Source organism: Dioszegia hungarica (genome assembly GCF_025882075.1).
Source record: "Dioszegia hungarica strain PDD-24b-2 chromosome Unknown MKK02contig_8, whole genome shotgun sequence".
Classification (NCBI taxonomy): domain Eukaryota; kingdom Fungi; phylum Basidiomycota; class Tremellomycetes; order Tremellales; family Bulleribasidiaceae; genus Dioszegia; species Dioszegia hungarica.
In genome coordinates this window covers 2,453,563-2,471,891 of record NW_026515770.1, presented here as the reverse complement: position 1 = coordinate 2,471,891, position 18,329 = coordinate 2,453,563, and the positions used below count along the sequence as shown (strand labels likewise).

The 18,329-nt window shown below is 56.7% G+C and overlaps 8 protein-coding genes across 8 annotated transcripts; 3 read left to right on the top strand and 5 right to left on the bottom strand.

Moving 5' to 3' along the window:
• Nucleotides 1-246: 246 nt before the first annotated feature.
• On the bottom strand, nucleotides 247-3,115 carry MKK02DRAFT_36933 (kinase-like domain-containing protein; the record flags this gene model as incomplete). The annotated part of the gene is made up of 12 exons (XM_053089525.1): nucleotides 247-370; nucleotides 416-612; nucleotides 656-908; nucleotides 959-1,109; nucleotides 1,159-1,694; nucleotides 1,740-2,034; nucleotides 2,079-2,233; nucleotides 2,276-2,377; nucleotides 2,425-2,642; nucleotides 2,695-2,811; nucleotides 2,861-2,965; nucleotides 3,017-3,115. 12 exons carry the CDS (start codon nucleotides 3,113-3,115, stop codon nucleotides 247-249), a joined length of 2,352 nt encoding a protein of 783 aa, XP_052945731.1.
• Nucleotides 3,116-3,974: 859 nt separating this feature from the next.
• On the bottom strand, nucleotides 3,975-4,836 carry MKK02DRAFT_27745 (putative endoplasmic reticulum protein; the record flags this gene model as incomplete). The annotated part of the gene is made up of 5 exons (XM_053087388.1): nucleotides 3,975-4,057; nucleotides 4,119-4,175; nucleotides 4,228-4,447; nucleotides 4,498-4,666; nucleotides 4,757-4,836. Coding segments are annotated over 5 exons (609 nt in total), but the record flags the coding sequence as incomplete, so codon positions are not given.
• A 531-nt stretch (nucleotides 4,837-5,367) lies between these two features.
• Nucleotides 5,368-7,856, bottom strand: MKK02DRAFT_44651 (glycosyl hydrolase family 71-domain-containing protein; the record flags this gene model as incomplete). Its single annotated transcript, XM_053093028.1, has 4 exons — nucleotides 5,368-6,108; nucleotides 6,152-7,387; nucleotides 7,430-7,630; nucleotides 7,677-7,856. The coding sequence occupies 4 exons, from the start codon at nucleotides 7,854-7,856 to the stop codon at nucleotides 5,368-5,370; spliced, it is 2,358 nt and encodes a 785-aa protein (XP_052945729.1).
• A 674-nt stretch (nucleotides 7,857-8,530) lies between these two features.
• Nucleotides 8,531-10,142, top strand: MKK02DRAFT_44650 (uncharacterized protein; the record flags this gene model as incomplete). Its single annotated transcript, XM_053093027.1, has 2 exons — nucleotides 8,531-8,664; nucleotides 8,885-10,142. 2 exons carry the CDS (start codon nucleotides 8,531-8,533, stop codon nucleotides 10,140-10,142), a joined length of 1,392 nt encoding a protein of 463 aa, XP_052945728.1.
• Nucleotides 10,143-10,407: 265 nt separating this feature from the next.
• On the top strand, nucleotides 10,408-11,718 carry MKK02DRAFT_25838 (Serine/threonine-protein kinase BUD32; the record flags this gene model as incomplete). The annotated part of the gene is made up of 6 exons (XM_053087101.1): nucleotides 10,408-10,497; nucleotides 10,555-11,020; nucleotides 11,088-11,215; nucleotides 11,302-11,424; nucleotides 11,505-11,571; nucleotides 11,681-11,718. The coding sequence occupies 6 exons, from the start codon at nucleotides 10,408-10,410 to the stop codon at nucleotides 11,716-11,718; spliced, it is 912 nt and encodes a 303-aa protein (XP_052945727.1).
• A 340-nt stretch (nucleotides 11,719-12,058) lies between these two features.
• Nucleotides 12,059-13,347, bottom strand: MKK02DRAFT_44648 (uncharacterized protein; the record flags this gene model as incomplete). The annotated part of the gene is made up of 4 exons (XM_053093026.1): nucleotides 12,059-12,331; nucleotides 12,546-12,986; nucleotides 13,050-13,133; nucleotides 13,258-13,347. 4 exons carry the CDS (start codon nucleotides 13,345-13,347, stop codon nucleotides 12,059-12,061), a joined length of 888 nt encoding a protein of 295 aa, XP_052945726.1.
• A 2,105-nt stretch (nucleotides 13,348-15,452) lies between these two features.
• Nucleotides 15,453-15,848, bottom strand: MKK02DRAFT_36930 (uncharacterized protein; the record flags this gene model as incomplete). Its single annotated transcript, XM_053089524.1, has 3 exons — nucleotides 15,453-15,471; nucleotides 15,528-15,744; nucleotides 15,806-15,848. The coding sequence occupies 3 exons, from the start codon at nucleotides 15,846-15,848 to the stop codon at nucleotides 15,453-15,455; spliced, it is 279 nt and encodes a 92-aa protein (XP_052945725.1).
• A 374-nt stretch (nucleotides 15,849-16,222) lies between these two features.
• On the top strand, nucleotides 16,223-18,275 carry MKK02DRAFT_44646 (chaperonin Cpn60/TCP-1 family; the record flags this gene model as incomplete). The annotated part of the gene is made up of 8 exons (XM_053093025.1): nucleotides 16,223-16,247; nucleotides 16,313-16,374; nucleotides 16,426-16,505; nucleotides 16,552-16,682; nucleotides 16,717-17,361; nucleotides 17,406-17,914; nucleotides 17,960-18,088; nucleotides 18,144-18,275. The coding sequence occupies 8 exons, from the start codon at nucleotides 16,223-16,225 to the stop codon at nucleotides 18,273-18,275; spliced, it is 1,713 nt and encodes a 570-aa protein (XP_052945724.1).
• Nucleotides 18,276-18,329: the final 54 nt, after the last annotated feature.

Sequence of the window (18,329 nt, the reverse complement as noted above, 5' to 3'; positions counted from 1 at the left end):
CGTATACGCTGAGTGAAGAAGGCCACGGCACAAGCCAGACCATCGCATGGTAAGCGGACGAGCTTTTATCATCCAGGCAAGGGGACGCGCTAAATGAGGCTAGGCGGAGAGGGTATTGGAGAACCCAGACGCGATATCTGGCCTATCATGGCGGACGCCCAATATGTAGCTTAAAGCCCAGACACTATAAGTAGAACAACATGATATACGAATGTCCCCCTCCGTTCCAAGTCCAAATCCGCCCTGTCATCTGATTGGCCTCTCCGCTGTCCTCACTGCCCTTTCAGGTGCTTGCGTCTCCGTCGGCGCCTTGCTAGACTTCTTGTTCCCGCTCGAACCCATATGGAGATGCACCTTCTTCAATACATCCCTATCCCGTCAGCTGTGTCTCTTGGCAACTAAGTGGGAAACTCACATGGCGTAGTGCAGCTTATACAGCACCCCATCTACCCGCTTCTTCTCGCGCGGGTCCATCCCTTCCTGCTCTTCTTCCCGCTTCATCCACATCAGCTCCTCCAGGCTCCAACACCACAAGTTGTACGACTTGTCGATAAAGGAAATGACGAGCCCGCCTTCGCTGAGGATGAGTTTCGTGTGGTCGTAAAAATTGAACTGAATATCAGCCTTGCGTCTTTGTTCAGGGTGGAAGACTCACCTGCACCACATCGTTGCTCAATCTAAACACGATAACATGCTTCATCCGCAGATACCGCATGACGATCGTCATCCCCTTTGTCAGACCGGTGTCCTCATATGTGTATGGCATCTGCCCGACTAGCCGGTCTGCCATGTATCCTTGGAATTTGAGCAGGAGGGCGAATTTGTTGCTGAGCTCAGGCGGGGCAGAGTCGGCGAGGTAGTTCTTTCGGCTATGTCCATTACCTTCTGGGTAGACGTGGTCGGCATGACTTATGATTAGCGATGTTCTGCACGGTGAAATGAAGGATGATAAACTCACGTCTTGGCAGGAGATAGAGCTAGTGAGGTCGAGTCGTTGAAATGGACGCCGACTGTTCCATCCGACATGGACCATCCCATCCCATATTTGGTACAATAGTCCAGCCACGAAGCGACGAACACCTGAGGCGGCTTCGGGTCCTGTAGATCAACTGTTTCAGGTCAGCTTGGTACCCAGCTCTACGCGGAGCTGTCACTCACCCGGCGCGCGATACCCCTCATCCGTATCTGATGCTGCGAACGCGTCCGCCAGAAGGACTCCGACCGTCTCGAATAGCCCCGGCGTCTCAGGCTTAGCCGCCATGTCCACCGCCTTGCCCTTGCCCGTCGACTTGTGCTCTGAATGCGCCGCTGCGGAACGAGTGGACGGAACCGTAGTTGCTGGACCAAGGGGTTGTTTCCGAGGTGATGGGCGACGGACCTGGACCTCCTCTCGCTGCTCGCTGGCCGCCATCTCCGACACGATTCGGATCTTCTGCGTAGCAAGTTCCCTCTCGCGAACAGCGGTATCGTATCGAGTTGGCGGTAGCTCCTCTCCCATAGCATCGTCCTCCTCTTCCTCTCCCACGGCGGCCATGTGCCTCCTGGAAGGTCCTGCCTCCACTGTCGTGGTACGTGGTGCGTGACCTCGACGTACGGGACTGAGAGTTGCCTGCGCACCGGCAGCTGAAAGTTTGCGCAAAAGGGCAGAGTCCTTGATCTCGGATGGACCCTGGACGAGGGGTTGACGAGCGGATCTGCCTGTCAGCTATATGCCGCCTGCCGGAAGACCTCATACTCACTTGATGAGGGCACCGAGAGGACTGTCGGGCTGTACCGCATACTTGAAATCCCTCTCTTGCTGGATGATGCTGGGTCCGAGGTTCGTTCGTATTCTGCCAGTCTCGGTGTTGATCTCGCTCGGCGCGCCAATCTTGGCCTTGTGGTAGACTGCCTGTAAGTTGCGTCGGCTCTCCGTGATGGTGAGGCGGCGGAAGTCGGGCGCAGAGTCGTGGGCCGTGACGGGCACGAAGGGCGGGAACGGTCCATCGTGGAACCAGGAATGGCGGAGGATAGCGTCGAGGCTGGGACGCTTGTCTGAGACTCTCAGCTAGATCCCTCAATCTATCGGAGCAAATTACCTGGTTCTGGGTTGAGGATACTGGTGATCAGGTCTTGCGCCGATGCTGATATCTCCTTGTCCGCCGGGAAGTCGTATCGATTCTCCTTGATCCGCTTGTAGATGGCCTTGACGTCCTTGGTCTGAAATGGAGGCTTTCCGATCAATAAGGTATATCTATCAGTCAGCATTGTCGACATGTTCGGCGACCAAACTTACAATATGACCCCCACAGACCATATGTCCACCTCGAAGCTGTGCCCATTGACAGTGTCAAAGAGAACTTCAGGAGCGATATAATTGGGTGTTCCGCAGATAGTCCTGCTTGATCAGCTCACCACTCTCTTCTCCCTTCCCTATCCACTCACTTCTTCCGGTCACCCGGCTTCTCTATCAACGCCGCCAATCCGAAATCTCCAACCTTCACATTCATCTGATCGTCCAAGAACAGATTTCCTAGCTTCAAGTCCCGGTGAATGACGTTGGTCTGGTGCATGTACTGACAGGCGGCGATGAGTTGGACGAGGATGACGCGAGCTTCTGGTTCGGTATATCTTCTCCGCTTCCGAAGAAGGTCCATCAGTGACTACGCTATCAGCTTCGACCCCTGCGACGAGCACCAGGACTATGCAACTCACCCCGTTCTCGCATAATTCCAACATCATATATACGTTCTCATCGTCCTCGAAACAGTCCTCGAAAGTGACGATATTTGGGTGAGTGAGCATCTGATGCAGCTTGATCTCCGCCCAGAGCTGCTACATCAGCATAGAACCATGAATGGCGAAAGTAGGGAACAATCACCTTCGTCTTATTCTTCTTAGACTTGATACTATCCTTGTTGACCACCTTTACAGCCTTCCTCTCGCCGTGTATTGTCGTCACTTCCCATACTCTCGCAAACCCACCCTGAGAAGTCAGCTTGGCTCTTTGTTCTCGCGAAGAAGCGTTTCAGCTTACCTCCCCCAAAAAGCCAACTCTTCTGTATGCATTCCCGGTCGTCTCATCTCGAATGACCCTTGGAGGGCTAGGCGGCACCACCTTCTCCTTTTTCTCCATTGTTTTGGACGGTCGATTGAGAGTAATATAAGGACGATGCCTGCGAATAGGCGATGTAGGTCAAGCTAAGGGTTGATGAGTGTTATGTATAAGCTGTATAGATGGAGAACAGAGCAAGGTCGAGGGATTCGATGTTGACAGCGCTGGCTGGAAAGCCAAAGTCACACGCGGTAATACCGTAACAAAGAGGCATGACGTGGCATTTACTCCTATCCTGTCCCAAGCCAAATTGATACCACTCGCTCAGGCCAGCAAATCTCATCTGTTCACCTGTCAACTATACCTTGACCCCGGCAGCAGCATAATAGAGATACAGGTGAGCACAGCCGTCCTTCCTCCTCTCCCTCACAGGCGGCATCTCCCAAGGACGAAAATTTATCCCATCACCTCAAGGTGCCCAGCCCAGGGGGGTCAACGAACCCCTAGGTCATTTCCGTCTCCTGTTTGGTGTCGGACCGTCTTGGTCTGCCCGATCTGGGGGCCGGGGGCCGTCTGGGCGATGGGGGACTCTAGTTCATAGTTACACTGAGGGAGATGCCGCTCCTGATTTGCCATCAAATTATCTTGACGACAGGATCAAGCTGATTAAACAGACTTCCACTGCACTCAGGGCGGACTGTCGCCAGCTCTCGAGCATGCTTGACAGGTGCCTTAGCTTCTCACTAGATGCATATCATAACAACAGTACTGGCGACCGCCACGACGTTCCCGTCCGCTCATACCTCTGACCTAGCTTATACACCGATAACGTTCCCGCATACGATCCATACCCACGGCTGCATACCCACCCAACACTCCTCTGCGAAGCGGCACCCCATCGACCGGCCTGCTGCGTCCAGCGTGGAGCATATCGTGCCCTTTACTTCATCTTCGCTGCCCGGTTCATATCGCGGATTCGCTTTCCCGCGGCGTTGATCATCTTTTTGTGAAGTTCTGGCTTGTCTGCAAGATCAGCGGCGCCCATCACCGTCTCTGATCCTCTCTCGAAAGGCAAGGCACTCACAGTTGAAGAAGGTAAAGAGCATCTCGAGGTGGACGAAGAAGGGGGCAAGGACGAGGGCTGCGCGTCAGTCATGTCGGGACCTTGGGCGGAGCGCTTGAGAAGAGCTTACCTTGAGTCAGATTTGTGAACAGAGCAGGAGCCCTGCCTTCGAAGACGCCATGACCGATGAATTGAGCGATCCAGCTAGCAACATTGAGTGCGATGGCGAAAGGCATGGCCGAGGGGTGTGCGACGCCTTTGTACAGTCGCAATGGGAGCGAGAGGGGAGCTGAGTTGGCAAAGGATGTTGCGGTCAGGTACATTAGGGTGCCGATGGGGACAAACGTCAGCTGGAGACGTCAGTGATGCGCAGACTCTACTGCAGGTGGACGTGACCTACAGCTCCAATGGGCTCAAGCAGGAAGTAGTAGATTTGGTATCCAGCGTAAAGCGCCAGAGCGGCGTTGGGTCTGATAGCGAGATTCTCGGTGAGATGCACAGTCTTCGTACCGGATAGAGGCAGGTGCGCGAGCATGATCATGGTCGACCTTAAAACCGTCAGCACCATCCTACATCCAGCAAAACAGATCGCCTCTGATAACAAGGACATAGTTGGGAGGGATGGGTGTGACAGAGTACGCCTTGAGCGCAGGACTCACCACAAGATCATTGGGATGCAGACGAAGTGGATGGCCTGATTGACCTTGTTCGAGTGATATGCAGCATAGAAGCCAAGCTGGCCGTATCAGCCTCGTATCGTATCGGTGAGGTAGCTCAGTCCCCTTGTCACAGTCCAGTATTGTCAGGCAGCATACCTCTTCCTCCACCTTCAGCGAAGCTTGGTGCGGGACTTTCTTGCCGTCGACCGCTGTTTGGGCGAAGTCTGCAGGCGATGTGTGAGACAGCACTTTGGAGTCTGACATCATAGATGAGTATCTGAGTAGAGATGTATGGGGAGGAAAGCAGGACAATGGCGGGAGAGGGACAAGGAGAGGGACCGGTTGCTGGACTTCCTCCGGCTTCTTCCTCTACCGGTAAGTGGGGCCGTTTCGAGTGGGGGATGCCTCAGCACATCGCGTCTGCCAGCTTTCTTCTCCTATGCTAGCCATCTATGTATGCCATTTCTGCATATTACCTATATACCCTACAAGACTACCTAAGAAGAGAGTGTCCGTGCCAGCACGAAAGAGATCTAAAAGATTGTATAAGGAGGTCGTTAAGCTAAATACTACTGATATCATAAACAGGGAGCCCGTAACGCCTAGACGCCCTAGCTCGACCCGACGTAGTAGTTGTAGTTGTACGATGAAGGTGATGTAGTGTACTGGCCGTTGATGCTGGCACTGGCAACATCTCCTCCATTCCTCGTAATCTTCCCGCTCATACCGCCTGGGGAGTTGGCAATCTTGAGCTTGTTGAGACCGGCCTTGACGTTGAAGGTCTGGGTATTGGACCCCGACGTCAAGGTGACGACCGCATCGGACGTGGTGAGGGCGACGGCCCAGACGTAGTCGGTAGTCCAGTCCCATCCGGTCGGCTTGCCAATGTAGTCGTTGGCGTTGGCGTCGTGCGCGTGGGGACGGGACCAGAGGACGAGGGTGTCCTTGGTGATGGCTGGGTATTGGCCGGTTTTGTACGCGGTAGAGTAGTACTGGGTAAGAGGCGCGAGACCCTGGTGGTCGAAGCCGTCGACCCACTTGCCCGAGTAGCCGGGCAGGGCGCCCTGGATGGGACCGATGTACGATGACTCTCCGTAGTCGTTCCAGGTGAGGATCTCGACCTGCTTGACCCGGTCGCGCATCCCGATGAGCTGCTCCCACCGGGCGCAGTACATCCAGTCATCGGCACGGTACAGCCAGTTCTTGTTCCAGAGGTCGGCGCCAAAGTGGGTGAAGAAGAAGGGGGAGACGGCCGCCATGTACTCTTTGGAGCCGAGAGCGTTCATGTACCGGTTGTCCGTGTCGGTGGAGATCTGATTGTTGCCCATCGGCCAAGCAGAGTTCCAGTTGAGCTGATTATCAGCCTTGTCCAATCTCGGAACAGAAAGTACTCACCTCGCCGTCCATCCAGGAGTTGCCGCTGAATGTGCTGATGTCCGAGAAGATCGAGGGAACAAAGAAGATGTTTGTCCCCTGGTTCTTCAAGGCATCAACAAACATACTCTGCCACGCCCCCGAGCCCGAGCCGGTACCGAAGTTGCAGTCGGAACCGGCAAAGGTGGAGACGAGGACCTTGCCGTTGTGCTTGGCCTGGTTTGGGTGGTTGGCAAATCGCTGGACGATACTGACGAGATTGGACGCGTCGCCGCCGGACCAGCAGCCGAGGGACGTGACGTCAAGCGAGAGGAAGAGCTTGAAACCGGTTCCCGAGTTTTGCGCGGCAGCGTAGGCGTCCGTGGCGCGGTCGACCTGCCATGACTCGTGTCCGAGGTTCAAGGCGAACCCGTCGATGGCCTGTGCGGATGCAGCGCGAATATCGACGAGCCAGTTGGCCTGGGTGTACGGGTAGGTGTTTCCGACCATGTGGTGGGCCCAGACCTGGCGGTCCCCGGAGGCGCTAGGGGGCTGAGCGGTAGGTGCGGGCGCAACGATGGAGGAGGTGGTGGTCTTGGCGGGATTGAGGGGTGTGGTCTGGGCAGGGGAGACGGTAGCGGTAGGAGCAGGGATGACGATGTTGTTGTTACCAATGTTGGTCACCGCGGGGACCTGAACCGGGCAATCCGCACCAGCCTTCATCAACTCAAACACCTCCATCGCCCAAAATCCGCCGCACGTCTCCTTGGCATTCCCCTTGCAGGGAAGCTGGCAGATATCCGCGTACTTAATGCTAGCGGGGAGCTTGGAGCCACAGTAGCACTGCTCTCCGTACTCGACACCGGCGAACGAGAAGCCCTTCTCCTCGCAAAGATTGAGACACGAGTCGACGGTCATGTTGGCCATGGCGGTGTTGGAGAACTCGTTGAGGATACGAGGATTGGCGTCGACAGCGCAACCGTGGGCGTACCACTCGGAGCTGTCGGTACTGTTGTGAACGGGGACGGTGCTGTTCTGGGCAGGGAGGGTGCTGGTGGGGGAGGGGATGGGGGAGGCAGTGGTGGCTGTTCCGGACACCGAGGCGGCGGGGAGGGAAGGGGTGGTGCAGTTGGCGGAGACCGAGGCAGTGTATTTGTAGACGTTGAGGAACCAAGCCGCTCCGCACTTCTCTGATGCGTCTCCCTTGCAGGCCATGCTGCACGCCGCGTCTGGCTGAGACTGACCGCCCGATCCGACAAAGGTGTTACCGCAGTAGCACTGACTGTCAGCGAAGCTCAATTACAAAAGTATATTACTCACTTCGTCGACGTATTGTGTTCCGGCGTATTGGAAGCCCCGCTTCTGACATTGAGTCATGCACAGCGTCGGGGTCATCTTGTTTGACGAGAAGGAGGACCCCTCGAGCAACCGCTGGTTCCATGACTCGTTCATGCACCCCATCGACGTCCAGTCGGCGGGCATGTTGTTGGCTCGACGCTCGATAAGAGGTGGGGGTTTAGTCTATCAATCAGCATTGACCCGAAATAGCTACTTGTAAACAACGCACCATCCCCTGGGAATCACCATAGTACCGCGCCATGAGCTTGTGGAACTCGCGTCGAGCGTGTCCAGCAAGCCCCTTGTTGTACACAGCCGGAGCCATGTGTCTGCCAGGCTGGAGAGGCCCAGCCTCGGCGACACCAGCGACTGCGAGCAACGAGAGGAGGAAAGGAGCGACCGGCGCCATTATAGGATATTATCGTTGGGTAGTGGATTTGAGTGTCCCGATAGGGCGGAAAAAGGAGTGTGTGCCGTCGAGGCTGAGCACCGGGCTCGTAGAATTTGCAGTCGAGAGAGGGGGTCGAAAATTAGAGGAATGAACAGATGAGAAGGATGTGAGTGAGATCAGAACGACAAGGTGAGCAACTCCGTCTGCCACCTGCCAATTCCTTCTCGGAGGTCTGGCTGCGCGCTGGATGTGACATGACGCGACGAGCCGGACGTGCGGCGTGCCACTTTACTCGGCGCGTTCCTTCTCCCGGGTGATATGCCGTCAAGAACAGCTCGGGAACTTGTTCGGATGGTAATTGTGCACCGTAGGATAAGGCATGTCACCTTGAGAAATCCCTGACTTGATCGACAAAGGCGGAGGTGTGGCTGGACGCGTCGTGAAAATCATGAGACGCGTCACAAAGGTGGCTTACGTGAGACCGGAAAGTCAACCTTTATCCGTGCGTATCCGTTTGGGCTGAGACGGCCAGCCATCTCCTCCTTGTCCCCATGTCTCGTCCTTTCACCATCAAGCGGATGAGACGTGTATCAGCAGGGCGCAGGCCAGGGCAGCTGAGATGGCCCACCTCGAGACCTACTCAACGATATCGATCTTGGCATAGCCAGCCGACTGTTCATAGCACTGACGCCATGCTGATAGCACTCGCGCTCCTCACGGCCGTTTCGGCGCTGACCTCCGCTGCTGCCCAGGCAACACCTAGCAGCTCCCCTTCCTCATCAGAAGGCACCGACGGGGAAGCATGTACGACGGACAATGGTGTGACGTGAGTCGGACCTCCTCTTGCCCGCCCACCCCTCCCCGCGCGCTGTGATCCCATGGCCCTGCTTCCCCCTCTTGTCCTCTCTCTCGTGCCCCACTCGTCTCTCCACCTCCCCTCCCCTCATCGCCTTATTCTCTTCCTTGTGTCCCAGTGGCCTCCTCTTCTCGTCTTATGAATCTCTGCTTCCAGTCCTTCCGCGTCAATCCTAAGCTGACAATGTCAGCCAATACATTTCCTGCCAAAAAGCCAAATTCAGTACCACCCAACTCGTCATCGGCGGCATCGGCGTCGTCCTCGCCCTCTTCCTCGTTGGCTTCGGCATAGTTTGGCTGCTCCACCGCCGCCAGAAACGGAAAACCGGAGACGGCGGGGAGTCCGGCAAAAGCTTCCGAAACTCCAACGAAAAGAGGGAGGAAACGGACGACGAGTACTCTGATGACAGCGACGACGATGAGATGGATGATCGACGAAGGCGGGACACCAAGGGAGGGAGGGACCGCGACAGCGAGAGCGAGGATGAGTCCGAGGAGGAGAGTGAGGAGGAGAAGCCCAGGCCGGCGGTCAGGCAGCAGAGGCAGCAGCAACAGCAGCAGGCCCGGAGTGTGCAGCAACAGGTGGCGAGGGCGAAACAACCCTTGACGAGAGTAGTGGAGGAGCCGGAACCCCGCTCGGCTGCTCGATCATCCCCGCCGTCCTCCCGTCCGGCGTTGCAGCAACGGCCATCCCACTCTGCCCCCTCGCCTGCCGAAACTCGAAAGCCCTCCACCTCCTCCTCGGCGCCCAAGAGCAAAGCGGCACGGGTGGAGACTGAGTCGGAGGAGTCAGAGGAGGAGAGCGAAGACGAGACTGAGTCCGAGGAGGAGACGGACGACGACTCCGAAGACGACCACCGAGGTAACACCAAGAAGAACACCGCCCCTCCCCCGCCGAAACCAGAGATCAAGAAACCCCAGCCGGTCGTTCAGAAGATCCCACGTACCGCCTCACCCGAAGCTCTGACGGATGAGGGGTCGCCCATCGACCGCGAGAACAGTCGGCAGCTATACGCCTCGAATGCGTCACCCGATCCTCGGCTCCAGCGCGCATCTATCGTTCCCCGGGAGGCTGTACCTATCGCCAGGTCCCGACCGAGCGAGGACCGCCTGCCTGCGATGCCCACCGCTGCGAGATCGAGGGGGAGCACTCTTCCCCTGAGCGTTAGGAAAGACTCGAAAGGGGCTCGCCTTCCGTCCTACTACGAGCCATCGTCCCGCCCCCTTCGGTCCAGTCCGCCCGAGACCTCGGAGACGCAAGCGCCGAGAAGGCCGTCACTCCCCGAGGTGAGGAGTGAGCCGCTGGTCGCAAGGTCCGCGGAGAGGCCCAAGGCGGATAGGCGGCCTAGTGAGGGCAAGCATAGACGCCCGAGTGAGGCCAAGGAAGGGAGTCGGAAGGGGAGCAGTAGTAGCTCGAGGCGGCCCAGCGATCGCAGTGAAAAGGTGTAAGATAGAGCGTCGTGAGAAGAATGTCCATACGCCATGTAGACCTGCCTCCTTAGCTGAGGATCGTCTTACCCGCCAGAAGCAGCGACGACCGCAGACCCGCTAGCAGCCAAAGAGCAACGCAGGGTTATCTGGGAAGATCCCCGAGGAATGTTGAACGAGAACGAGCTGTTGAGCAATTTGCCCAATTTGCCCTTCATCATTCTCCCTTCATCCCAGTTCATTGCTTACTTACTGGCTATACCCCGATAAGCCTCAGCGAAATAGCATGGCGTCCACTGTAGAGCCCACACCATTCCGCTCGGCCAGTCGGGACCTCCTCGACTCGGCAACGCTCATCAAGCAAGGCGCTGAAGCGGTTCGTTTCCTCCGCCTCCTCCTCCTCCTTCTTCTTCACTTCAAGCTGACATTCCAGCGAGTCTACGCACTATCGACCCACCTAGCCCCTCCATCGGTGTACTGGCCCCCATCTTCCACTCCCTCCTCATCCAACTCGACGCCTTTCCCTCCCTCTCCAGCCTTGATACTGAAACACCGCTTCCCCAAGACATACCGGCACCCCACCCTCGACGCCACCCTCACAAAGTCCCGCCTCTCCTTCGAAGCGCGCGCGCTCGCCCGATGTCTCAAGGCGGGCGTAGTCGTGCCGCGCGTGATGTGGGTGGACGAGCGGGAGGGGGTGCTGGGGATGGAGAAGGTGGAGGGGTGGAGCGTGAGGGAGATTTTGGGCGGAGGGGCCGAGGGGGAGGTGGAGGTCGATGCGGGGGAGGCGGAGGAGGAGGTTGAGGAGGGGATGGAGAGGCTGGATGTGGATGGTGAGGCTGGAGGGGTGGAGGAGAGTGAGGGGTGGATTGCATTGAAGGGGGCGGGGATATCACAGGGTAGGTCTATGAGAGGGAGACAGGGATGGAGGGGGAGAAGGGGGAGAAGGGGGAAGTTGATCCCCAGAATATCTTATGGCGGCTATAGGAGCCGCTCTTGCTCGACTGCATAGCACAGGTATCATCCACGGTGACCTCACAACGAGCAATATGATGATTCGCCTGACACCCGGCAAGGCGGAGGCGTACGATGTGGTACGTGATTCTTCATGTCCAATTTCTAGCTCAGCTATCCCTCTCCATTCAGACGATGGTGTTTGGGAGGTGGGCTGACAACGCAGGTAATGATTGACTTCGGACTTTCCTCGCAAGCGGTATACGTCGAGAACTACGCTGTGGACCTATATGTCCTCGAACGGGCGTTTGGGTCTACACATCCGGCCAGCGAGGGGTTATTTGCAGGCGTAAGTCTCATATCCTTAGCTATGTGGTACCTGAACAGGTGCTCCGACTAGGACATTTGGGTGGTAATCTGACATGTCAGGTGCTGGAAGCGTATGGGAAGGGAATGGGAAAGAAGTGGGCGGATATTGAACGGAGACTGAAAGACGGTGAGTCCCGCTTCTTTCCTCCCCCTGAGATGCTCGTCGACCCTCTGGTTTCACTCCTCGGGCTCGTCTCAGATCCCGGATCCGACGAGGATCGTAGCTTACGAGCCAGTGCGCATGCGCGGTCGGAAGCGAGATATGACCGGATGACATGCACGCTTGGACCAAGGCACGGATCGCCTGACTTGCTCGAGAAGCTGAGCATTCACGAAGCGCGATCGATCGGGAAGCTGTGCTTCCGATCCCGAGCGCAAGATCAGAAGAAGCTTTGTGTGACGATACTGATATATTGCGCATAGCCGGACTTTATGGTAAACGGGGATCGCAGAGCAGGAAAAAGTATGAAACGGCGGAGGGAAGACTATGCTACAGAGCGGAGAGGAGGATGGGGGTACCACTAGGATCTAAGGCACAATTAATAACGCAGGCGATATATACAGTCTGACGAACTCGCTTACTACTTACTCGTATTTACAGGGGGATAAAGAAGTCAGGAGAGACGGAGGTCTCGGATGGGAGGGAGCCAAATGGTGGTGCTCGTACCCGCGCGGATTGGCGGGAGAGTCGTGCCATTGCTCCGCGAGATCGCGGAGGCGATGGCATACCTCTGCACGGACGGGGGGAGCAAGGCGGTCGGCGGTCGCTGAGGCCGGTTGAAGAGGTGGCTCGGCCGCGTGTCAATGAGGCGGAACCATTTACCCCATTTGGCGGGGACGGGGGCCTCGGGTACGGCGGGAGCAGCGACGAAGGGCGAGAGAGGCGCCTGCGAGATCAGCTTGGATCTCGGGCTAGCACTGTGCGACTCTCGGGGAATGAAAAGAAGCCGACATCGAGCCCGAGCGGAGGGGGAAAGGGGTAGCCCGAGAGGCGACAGCCCGAAAACAGACAGACAGACAGCCCGAGAAGGCGCGGAAAAGGAGGCAAGCCCGAGAGACGTAAAAATGGCAGGGAGAATCATGAACTTTCCCAGAACTCACCTCGCTTTCCCCTCGACCAGCGATCTCGAGTAGAGCCTCTGCGGCCCGTCTCGCCTCGTCCTCCCCATCCTCCTCTACGTCCAATGCCGCCTCCCACCGCTCCGCATCGCTCTGGAGGACGATAGACTGCTCCTCAAAGTGAGGAGAAAGAGCGGCCCGCTCGGGGCATATATCGTCGAGAGAAGCCGAGGAGCCCAAGGTGAGCTTGAACCGAAGAAGGACGCGTTCGTCCAGGTCGGAGGAGGGTAAAGGGGAGTCGTATGACTCGGGGGAGGAGACGAAGACTGGAGCGCCGTAGCCTTGGGAGGAAGCGGATGCCCGCGAAGAGGAGGAAGGTGGGGAGGTGGCTGAGTCCGAGGAGGACTGCTCGGGGTACTCAGCGTCGGACGGCGAACCCGAGCTTCCGCCGGTGACCCTTCGCTGCTTGCCGTTGTTTTTCCGCTGATGAGATCAGCTGGGAGAGCTCTAAAAAATGCCCATTCTTTCAGCGGAAGGAAAACGTACGTATAGCCCGCAGGCCGAGCACATCCTCTTCCGACCTCGCCCGTAGTCGCCAGACTCGTCGTAACGCCACTGCGTGGTCTCGAGCTAAGCTGATCAGCAGCCTCCTTGGAACCAAGAGGATCCTTGCGCCTCGAGGTTCTTCATCCCGCTGTCTCGGTCGCCTCACAGAAGCTCGAGCCAGGTTCAAGACGCGGAGTGAGTGACTCACGTGTGAGCACCCGCAGTTGATGCAGCGACCGGGTACAGGACGCCGACCAGCCTTGGAGGCAGCCTTCTTCTTGCTCTTCGTTGGGGCCATCGCTGACGTTGTTGGAGTAGGACGAGCCTTGATAGTCGAAGAGGCGAGCCGCTCAAAGACGGGGCGTGCCGAGAAGGGGTCGGGTTAGAGCTGTCGCTGTCGAGGTGGGTTGACCTGATGGAGTCAGCTCGGTTCTCTGACGCATTAGGATCCAAATGTCGCGACGAGAAAGTGAGCGGATCGCTGAGACCTCGATTCAAGGCGGAGGACATACTCGAGCCGGGGGGAGTCTCGAGCGAGCTCGTAAGCGGAACCAAGGGAATCAGGGCGCTTTAGAAGTGGGAAGTGGTAGATGTAGAGCATGCACTACGGCATAGACGGGAAGCAAGTGATGACTGTAAAGATGTAGATGCTGAACGCAAAGAGGAGGGAGTAAGATGGGAGAAGGAAGATGGAGGAAGGAAGAGGGAGGAAGGAGGAAGGAAATGGTCGTATATGAGATCTGGGGAGATGAGAGGAGGGATAACAGTGGCTGATCTTGCGAGCAGGGTGGGCTGACACGATGCAAGCTGAGTTGGATATCATGGTGATGAAAGGATATGTGGGCAAAGATGGTAACTCACGGGATGGAGATCTGGCTTGAGGCGAGCAATGTAAGGAGTGTGTTGCCGAGGTATACCGGGGGAGAGGTTGACGGTAGAAGGCTAGACGGTATTGCTAAAGAGGGGAAGGCTGAGTGAGTGGACTGTATGCGGTAGTAGAGGTGAATGTGAAAGTAGAGATGAGGATAAGAAAGATGGGCGGGGAAAGTGAAGAGGGAGAAGGAAAGAGCCGAGCCGTGTATATACCTCTCCTCGTTGCCGGTCGAGGAATGCCCCTTACTCCGCTATACTTTGATCCTAGCGTCTAAAGTAAGCAGCTCAGGCACAGACCACCCCATCCAAATCCGAGCGCACGGCCGCCATCAACAAATCACTCGCCTCCCCTCACTACCAACTGCTCGACCATGACCCCAAAACAGGCCCGTCATTCAACTTGATACTCAACTTGGTTGAAGCGAGGCATGGGCGGCGATCCTCCCGGCGCTAGCAAGAAGTGGGACGAGTCAGAAGCGGATGGAGGTGCGCCCACCCGGATCATATCGCATCAGATAGGGAGGAGGGATCAAGGTATGGAAGAGGTGAGGCGACGGCCTCGTTGTTGTTTGTGTCGAGGTGACGGTGTAAATCGAGATCGGTGTCCAGGGTAAGTGTGTATCCAGATACACGTGAGTATGTCATCGTCGGTATCGAGGCCAGGGTATAAGGGTGAGTTGTGTGTCAGTGGCTGAGGGAAAGGGCGTTTTATGGGGAGCCGCAGAACGCGCAAAGGGTGAGGCGGAAAGTCTATTGATGGAAGGAAAGGGGGTCCTTTGAACACAAAGACGCGCGGAGCGTCGGACTGGCCCGTAGAGATGGCAGACTTTTCGAGTACGAGACAATATAATGGCGGCTGTCCGATCAGCAAGGCACTCAGCAAGCTCGAGGCAAGGAAGAAAGTTGGCGTATGATCTTCTTTTGAACGTTGAACGGCAAAGCGCACTGATCAGAAGCAGGCGGAGCCCGGAGCCTGCCGGCAAGTCAGAGGCTCTGATCTACCTTGACATGCAGAGAGACATTTTCATTGAGCTAGCCGAGCAGCGGACATCATCATCATGATAAGCGAGCTGCGAGGAGCATAGCGAAGGGTCCACACGAGCCGCTGACAGCGAGACCAACCGCGATCGTCTCCCCTGCGCGCCTTCTATCCCATCTCCATGGTCTCGACCTCCTCCTTGGAGAATCTTCATCCCGCCTGACCTGCAGTTGTCAAAACCGTTCGACAGGTTTCGCCGTCCAGCAAGCTGACACACTTCAGCCAGTCCACCCATGAAGCTGCTCGTTGACGCCTCATGCTTTCACGCACTCATCCCATACAGGACGCTCTCTGCAGTAGCCAATTCACTAGCCATCTGCGCCCGATACAGCATCCCCTGCCCACCATCAGAAGGATCAGGACCCAGCAGCAGGAAAGGTTCCAGCCGCGGCCGTATATCCCTCCTCGTTGCTCCTTCGATATGTGTGGTTGCGCTGCATTTGTACAATGTGTGTTCGGTTTGCGAGGTATTGGTACAGGTCCGGGCCGTCCTATCTATTCTTCGTTTGTCTATCATCATCAGCTACCTCCTCGCAGTACGACAGATCGAAGTGGAGACAACTTACCTATAGCTGAATTTTGTTCTTGTCGGCGAGAACTCGCCCAGCTTGTGCCCCACCATCTCCTCCACTATCTGCACCGGCAAGAAGTCTTTCCCATTATGCACCATAAACTTGAGTCCGACAAAGTTGGGTACGACCGTACATGCGCGTGACTTTGTGTAGATCGGTGCGCCCGATTTGAGGGATTGAGCGAGGGAGGGGAAGGCGGTGAAGAATGGACCTGAGGATCAGCTGAGCTCTCTGTCGGCCTTGGCTGGTGGTGAGGACCGTGGATTCCGCACCTTTCCAGGTCGATCGCCGGAGGAGGATGCCCGTGGGCCGCATCGCAGTGCCAGGAGTCTGGCCCTGTGGACGGTAAGAGGAGAAGTTGGTGGTGAAGGTTACAAGGTGGAGGTGACTTGTCGACTTTTGACGCTCCTGCAGTCGAGCCATTAGTAAATTCGTTTTCCTAATCAACCTTCCTGCAGCCGACTTGATTAGGACAATTCGGAGTTATACGGGAATAGCGATAATCCGATCGAAGAGTATTTCGGAATCTGCCTGACGCGCGCGCGCGACGGTCCAGTTGGTGCTGGAATTTCTAAACCACCAGCAAGCACTATCACATACCTCTTCACCTATCGCTATCCACATCTCGCAGGCAGCTAAGGACCTGCCATAGCCACCTCAGATCGATCACTAGCGAACACTCAGTCAAAATGGCCGGAAATGTCATGGTGATGAGTGCGTTCTCGCCTCGACCGGCTCGATTCAGCTCGGACGGCATGAACAGCTTGCTGATGGTGTAGACACGGGGCCTGAGAGGCAGACGGGTCGGAAAGCGCAGACGGCCAACATCATCGCGGCTAAGGTCAGCTTCACCTGGCTATATCCAAGCTTGAGCCAGAAGCTGATCCTATAGACCGTTGCAGATGTCATCCGGACTTGTCTCGGACCAAAGGCCATGTTGAAGATGATTCTCGACCCTATGGGCGGTATCTTGTACGTCAGCTATATTAAGTGGTTCCGCTCATCAGCTGACCTCCAGATTGACCAACGACGGCCATGCTATTCTCCGGGAAATCGACGTCGCACACCCCGCTGCCAAATCCATGATTGAGCTCGCACGGACGCAGGACGAAGAAGTCGGAGACGGAACGACCAGTGTCATCATCCTCGGTAAGCCATCCTTGCAATCTCAGCTGACATGTAGCCGGAGAAATCCTTGCCTACTCCCTTCCCCTCCTCGAACGCAACATCCACCCCGTTGTCATCATCAAGGCGTTCAAATCCGCGCTGAACGACGCCCTGGACACTATTGCCAAGGTCTCCATCCCCGTCGACATCACTTCGGAAACCGAAATGCTCGCCCTGATCAAGACGTCCATTGGCACCAAATTCTCGTCGAGATGGTCGGACCTGATGTGTTCGCTTGCCCTGCAGGCAGTGCGGACCGTCGCCGAGACGGCCGAGTCGGAGAATGGGTTGATTGGGGGCAGTGCGGCGGGCGAGTCGGGCATGTCGGCGCTGAATATCAAGACGGTGGATATCAAGCGGTATGCCCGGGTGGAGAAGGTACCGGGCGGGGAAATTGAGGATTGTCGGGTGCTCAGCGGAGTCATGGTCAACAAGGATGTGACACACCCGAAGATGCGGAGACGGATCGACAACCCCCGGATCGTCCTGCTCGACTGCCCACTCGAGTACAAGAAGGGAGAGAGTCAGACGAATATCGAGATCCAGAAGGAGGAGGACTGGAATCGGGTGCTGCAGATTGAGGAGGAGCAGATCAAGGCGATGTGCGACAAGATTATGGAGTTCAAGCCGGACTTGGTGTTCACCGAGAAGGGTATCTCAGGTGAGCTGCAGCGTTCTGAACATAGGCGTCAAGCTGACGACCAGATCTCGCCCAGCACTACCTCCTCAAACAAAACATCACCACCATCCGCCGAGTCCGCAAATCCGACAACAACCGCATAGCCCGTGCCGTCGGAGCTACCATCGTCAACCGCGTCGAGGACCTGCGCGAATCGGACGTCGGGACGGAATGCGGCAAGTTCCACATCGACAAGCTCGGCGACGAGTACTTTACCTTCCTCGAGGAATGCAAGTCCCCTAAGGCATGCACCATCCTCCTCCGCGGACCGAGCAAGGATATTCTCAACGAAATCGACCGGAACTTGGCGGATGCGATGTCGGTGGCGCGGAATGTGGTGTTTAATCCTATTTTGGCGCCAGGGGGAGGAGCGACCGAGATGGCGATCAGTGTAGCGCTGAATGAGCGGGCAAAGACGTTGCCGGGCGTGGCGGGTGCGCCTTACAAGGCGATCGCGGATGCGCTGGAGGTGATCCCCCGGACGCTTATCCAAAATTGCGGAGGGAATGTCATCAGGACGTTGACCGAGTTGAGGGTGAGCTCTATGTCCTTCGAACATGAGGATAAAGCTGACAATCAGGCAAAACACGCAGCAGGCGAGAGCATGTCTGGTGTAGATGGCGATACCGGCAAAGTGACCAACATGAAGGACTATGGTCTCCTCGAGTCCGCTAGCGTCAAGATCCAGACTTTGAAGACTGCTATTGAGGTGAGCTCGCAATCACGACTTCGTCTCAAGGCACGGGCTAAAGCTGACGCATCAGTCCGCAACATTATTGCTCCGCGTGGATGACATTGTCAGTGCTCGGCGGCCGGAGGAAGGTGGAGGTGGGGGCGTGCAGACGATGGGTGGGGAGATGGGCGAAGGGGACGTCCCCGAGGGAGCGGAGCAATAGATGGGAGAAGTGTAATCATGCAGCAGCTACTTTTGCCCGGGCGGGCTGCAAGGG